The 6,000-nt window shown below is 40.3% G+C and overlaps 1 protein-coding gene across 5 annotated transcripts in view; it reads left to right on the forward strand.

Moving 5' to 3' along the window:
* The window catches only part of LOC113579399 (RNA-binding Raly-like protein), a 105,658-nt gene extending 100,331 nt beyond the window's left edge, over window positions 1–5,327 (forward strand). For 4 of the 5 annotated variants that reach the window (XM_035530424.1, XM_035530423.1, XM_035530421.1 and 1 more), the window contains 4 exons: window positions 1,074–1,187; window positions 1,861–2,030; window positions 3,040–3,079; window positions 3,497–5,327. In XM_035530424.1, coding sequence (XP_035386317.1) covers window positions 1,074–1,187; window positions 1,861–2,030; window positions 3,040–3,072 — 317 coding nt within the window. In that variant the 3' untranslated portion in view covers window positions 3,073–3,079; window positions 3,497–5,327. The remainder of the gene's footprint in view (window positions 1–1,073; window positions 1,188–1,860; window positions 2,031–3,039; window positions 3,080–3,496) is intronic. The other variant, XM_035530422.1, reaches the window with a different exon arrangement.
* The last annotated feature ends 673 nt before the right edge of the window (window positions 5,328–6,000 follow it).

The raw sequence follows: 6,000 nt of genomic DNA on the forward strand, positions 1-6,000 counted from the left end.
CAGACAAAAAGGCAGACCAATTAGCCGTATGAGGCATTGTGAGTATAAAGCTTGCTAACTTACAGTGTGCAAGCATGCTAATTCAAATTTATGATGCAAGCAAAAGTTGTGAACACAACTGCATTATAGACAATCTGAAATCAGAATGTCCCTTTACCTTATTTAATCATGCGCTTTATCATATTCGCCACAAGTGACAGTGACAAATCATTTAAGAGACAAACGTCTTGTTGGTCTGACATCTTTAGTCAAAAGTGCAGGGAATTTGTCTGCATCTAAACAACTTCTGATAGTTTGCTACGTCATTATGGATGGAAGGCGAGTCAAAAAACTAATATTTATGCTGTATCTTCCTGGTCGATATGCTGCTCCAAGCTAACATCAACCTAAAACAGTCCAGAGGTTTGCCCAAATACCAGCTAACAGCAGCATGGCTGATAAACATTTTCAAAAAAGCTGCATTTAAGCTTGCTCAAAATGGACGTTCACCTGTCCACTAGGGATCAACGTTTTCCACATGAATGTGTGAACATTGAATTGTGAAATTGTCAACAAAGCATTTACTGGGGATGTATCTATCCTCTTGCTATAAATGGCAGAACACTTTCCTTTCTTTAAAAATTGCTTTTAAACACAGTTCAGGATGCTGTAACTGTTTCTCTTCAATAAGGGCCCCACTAAGGGTGCAGATTTATAAACAATAATCAATATTGCAGGATAGCAGTTTGTGTTTACTCGTTAGCTTATTCTTTATTAATAAGGTCGATCAAAACTCGTCTCATATGGTGTTGAAACCTTCTTGCAAACAAGTATGACTCTGTTAACAGGGACAGTAATCATGTGTGAAGCAGTATCCTTGTTTTAACCTTGTGTCATTCTCTGCAAGGACTTTTTTGAAGATAGCCAGTGGTAATTAAGATTTATCAAGATTATAGCTCTGCCACGTATTAGCACAGTTTAGATGAAACAGTTTAAACAGAAGAATTACAAATAGCAAAGGTGAAGGATTTTACAAATGTATAGATTAAGATAGGGACTTAAAAAACAAACTGCGTGTTTCTCTGTATCTGCAGTAAAGACGGATCAGCTCCAGACGATCAAGCGTGAGCTTACTCAGATCAAGCTGAAGATCGACTCTCTCCTGTGCCGTCTGGAGAAAATAGAAAAACAGCAGAGGATGGACTCTGGTGAGGGCGGAAGGGAACCTGACAAAGACAAACAGAAGTGGTGGAGGGCCGAGTCATTTTAAGATCGCACACAATCACTCCGACAGGCTGAGCAAGATCAGGCCCAAGCTCTCCGTTATAGCAGTGCTTATATGACAAACACAAGATTCCTATGCAGAGGTTGTAAGAAGGGTTTTTATGGTGAGCTGAAACCAGAGGACATATGGCAGAAAAGGAGAGAGTCTCTGCTCATATAACTACAGGAAGCCAGAGCACCTGTGGAGATATCCTGTGTCTGCTGCCATAAATCATGAGTGCCCCAAAGACTTGCTTGTTTATCTTTAGTTTTGGATTTCCCACACAGTGAACTTCATCTCTATAAATTTATTTATTTTTTTGTGTTCAGAGAGTAGACACAGGAGTCACACTTTTCAAAAGTTTCCCAGACCTCAGAAAGGTTCTTAATATCTCTACAGTGCAGCCTTACCCTCAGATGTGTGTGATTTGTCCCCACAGATTAATTAGTAGTTTTGCAGATGTAGTCATTTTGCTCTGAATGAGATTGACATCTCTTTTTATAATAGCACGTCCATTGTTGCAGTATTCCCTCTCTCTCTCTCTCTCTCCCTCCCCCTCACTCTCTCTCTCTCTCTCTCTCTCTCTCTCTCTTTTTCTCTCTGTGTCTCACTCTCAGAGGCTCAGAGGAAGTATGAAGACAACTGTGACTCACTGCATGAGGAATCCATATCAGAGACGGCGGAGAACTCGGCCGAAGAGGCGGGGGAGGGGCCGTTGGATGCAGAGGCCGGAGAGATGACCGACGGTGGCGAGGATGACTACGACGAAGAGGGCAGCACCGATCTGGTATGGCCACTTTTTTGGGGGGGAGAGTGGTGAGACAGGCCAGGCGATGTCTCTGACGACAAAGGCCCGGGACTAGATAAGCGCTCTCCCTATTAAATGTGGAATTATTCATGCGCGCAGATCTGAGTGCCACGGCTGCACGAGTGAGTGACTGAGGGCACAGGGCGACAGGAACCCGCTGCTGGGACACCTGTCAGGGCTGTAGCAGGTCTCTGTCTGCCACCCACTGTCACACACGCAGTAATTAAAATGGAGCAGAGGGTGCCTTTTGGCTGCACCAGGAGCGACAGGACAGCTGAATTAAGATGGAGCTCAGAGCTCTGGCAGAGGCCTGCCGGGGGGACATTTCACAAAGTCACCATGTCCCTTAAACAGGGAGAGTGAGGGACAGTGTATGCACTGGAATGAACGGTTAAACATCTAGACAAATGTACAGATAACAGAATCGTACAAGTGGTCTTCTCACCAACCATACTTTCAAGTAAAGCATGATAATCTGGAAAACTTCTTGGTATTTCATGGTTATTAAAAGATTATATCTTTAAAAAAGCCATTAATAGAGGCATTTGGAACTAAGTACGCCTTAATTAAGCGAACGGTTGAAGGACATTCAGCCTGCACTACGTATGTGGGGGAAGTTCAAACACAGAGACACAGCTCTCTGCCTCTCAAGTTCAGTCACCTACATCAGAGGTTAATGAAGGTGCCATCTGGGTTCAGCTGCAATTCAATGTGACCACACGTTCTGTTATATTTATTAGCCCATTTAAAGAGCATTTAGAGTGAACCACCGGAGAGCTGAGCCCTCTCTCTAATGGACGGTTCCATTTTTCAGAAGCAGCCTGTTCCACCGCACATTCATCCACCATCAAGGTCGCAGTCCTCACAACCAACACAAACATTTTCAACTTCCTTTTATTTCACAGCTGTAATGGAAGAGCAAAGTAAGTAAAGGGTAGAATCATCATGGAATCATTTTCAAAAATTGTCTCTATTTTTCACTTTACAGATAGAGAACCATGTGTCTGACATTGACAACTAAAGGTAAGGTGAGTCATGCCCTTCAGTCTTTAAGTACTGCATAATGTGTGTGAAAATGATCTTTACAGATACCAGCTTTTTTTCATACATTTTACCACATGCCATCTTAACACATGATGCTAAATGACAAGGAGGAGTAGCCAGCTGCCCTCACAGGGAGTAAAACAGATTATATGTTTTAGAGTCAGTTTAACAGATATCTAACATATGCATCTGGGTCTGAATGGTGCATTGTTTTGTTTATGAAGAGTGGTGAAGTAGTGTTCCTCACATGTCAGGCAACCTTTATTTCATATCAACTTTCATTATAGATTATTTTACTGTATATAGGATATGGGCATTAGTCAAGGGTTAGTTCAAAAGTAAAATGCGACAAATTGATGTCAGAAAACTGTTTTGCGTATATATTCTTTTCATTCTGCTAGGCTATGTCAAAAGGGAACGCAGTGCTGCTTTGAACAGTCTTAAGGGGGAAGGAAGGAAGACATTAAACTGGGCAGAGCCAAAAAAAAAAAGGAAAGAAAAAAAGCTCACAACTCCTCTGTGACAGACACAATGGAACAGGCATGATCGATTGAGACAAAGCAGTGTGTGTTCATGGACGAATCTCTCATCGCCAGTCAGCGTCTGTTGCTCAACGTTCCACAGGATTTCATTTGTATACACTGAAAGACTCATTTGGTTTGTCAAGTAATGCTCCGGCTTTTGCAGAACTATTTTATTAAATATTATCAAATGTCTAATTGAATTCAACTTAGATTTTTTCTCTGTGTGATAACCCATGTATATATACTTGCACTCCTGTCTGAAAAAGGAATAAGGTATTGAAGAAAACACAATGCCGGTGTTAAGAATGAGCAGGAGATCCAAGCTCTCACTTCTGGCTGTGCTCCGGCTCCTGCGTTTCTTTCCTGCAACATTCTGAGGGTGCGTTGCGTTCGTCAGTCCTGATTCACGTCGACTGGAAGAGAATAGCCACTCACGCTGCTATGATTTTCCTCCTTCCAACGCTGCCATGTCTGTCTCTCTCTCGCACTCTCTTCCTCCCCGTCGAATTCTCTGTCATTTTGTTTTCTCTCTTTTCCTCGTTCCATTTTGCCCATCATTTGTCTTTTTTCTTTCATCAGCCTCTAAAAGTGCAGAGTGCAGAGAATACCCACCTCGGGCTGTCCCCCCGCACAGACACCAAGTAACGATATTCACATTATTGTTCACACCCCATTAATTCAAAGATGCAGACACTCGGATTTCATCAAACCAGTTGTGCACCTACTCATGGAGGCAGCCTTTAAATGACAAATGACAAATGCCCATTCAGTCCACACTTGGCACGGAGAGTCCAGAAAATTAGCCCAAAGATTTTCAGCACCATACTGCCATCGCACGTCCATAGATTGGCCAAATCAGTACTGTCAGACTTATAATCTAGCTGTGAGAAATCTTATTAAACTCACCAACATTGTGTTCATGATTCTCCTTCTTTATACCTGTCATCTGTGACAATAGTTACCAGGCGTAAGTAGTATGTTTAACTACAGTATATGTGCCATTGCATTCTGAGATCTTCATTCTCGTGCAGAGCTCCACGTGAGAATTCCAAGCAGCATATACAGGATTTAGACATGCTTATGTATTTGCTACTAAGACAGCATGTTTAATAGATGGAGTACCACATTTCATTTCCCACTACTGCCATATGCTCCACAGTATTACTGACCTTAAATAATAGACAATGAGCACTCTATTTTTATATGGCAAATTTTGATTGGAGAAAAATGGCTTTACAAACATCGACTTGTGTTTTTGTTTGTTTTTTGTTTGTGTTTGTTTGTTTGTTGACCTGACTATGCCTCTGTTTCTGGCTTCAGTATAACGCATTCAAATGGAGAATGTGAGGAAATAGCTGTGACAAGTTAAAAAAAGAAAAGAACAAAATTGTGGTTACCCTGGTTACCCACATCAAATCTAGTTTCACACTGTGGGGAAAGTACTCATGGTTTTTTAATTAATGTTTCAGAGAATATGAAGATTATATACAGTACACAGTAAAACTGGTCTCCAAGGCTAAAGGACACAATTCATTAAAAAAAAAAAGAATGTACAGATATGTAAACTATTTGTAAAGCTATTTTTTATGATCAGCATGTTTATTCATTTAATGTATTTTTGGTTTAATCTTAGTTGTTGCATTTGTTGTATGGCATCAGAAATCATTGCATAGACAAAAAAGCACTATTAAAATCATTATATGTGAAACAGTTCCTCTGATGTCTTTCTGAGCATGGTATGTACATAGTGAAGAGGAGTCAGTATATCCAAGAATGTCCTTTTTCAGCTTCATGGCTTGCACAGTTTGGCATTGGCATGTGAATGGTGAAGAAAGGTTAGTTAGTGGTAGGCCTATTACTGCTCCAGGATATGGAACATTGATAGTGAAATCATATCTATTTGCATGATTGGTTATGACAGGAATAAGGAAATTCTTCCGGCTTGAAATATATTGGAGAAAGGACACACACACACACACACACACACACACACACACACATAGTTTAGGCATGTCAAAATGTCTTATCTATTTATTTTTTAATGAGTATCAAATAAAGTCAATTTCTATATTAGGATTAAGATTTTAACAAGAAAGTATACAATAGTGATGAACGTAGTGGATTTCCTAAGACCTAAAAATTATTTAGCAGTTTTTCAAACCAGATCTTAACTGTAATTTCATGCCAAACTTTGATTCTTGTCAAGGTAAAATAGGATACTCCACATGGAAGGATGAATGACACCTTACCAGAATATAAACAAACAAAAATAAACATAATAAAAGTCGATAAACAAAACAACAGAAGGAATTCGGATTTGGCACTGAGATGATTATTACACTCAGTGATTAGCAAGCATGGGCTAAACAAAGCAGTTGCAA

This window comes from Electrophorus electricus, chromosome 10 (genome assembly GCF_013358815.1).
Source record: "Electrophorus electricus isolate fEleEle1 chromosome 10, fEleEle1.pri, whole genome shotgun sequence".
NCBI lineage: Eukaryota > Metazoa > Chordata > Actinopteri > Gymnotiformes > Gymnotidae > Electrophorus > Electrophorus electricus.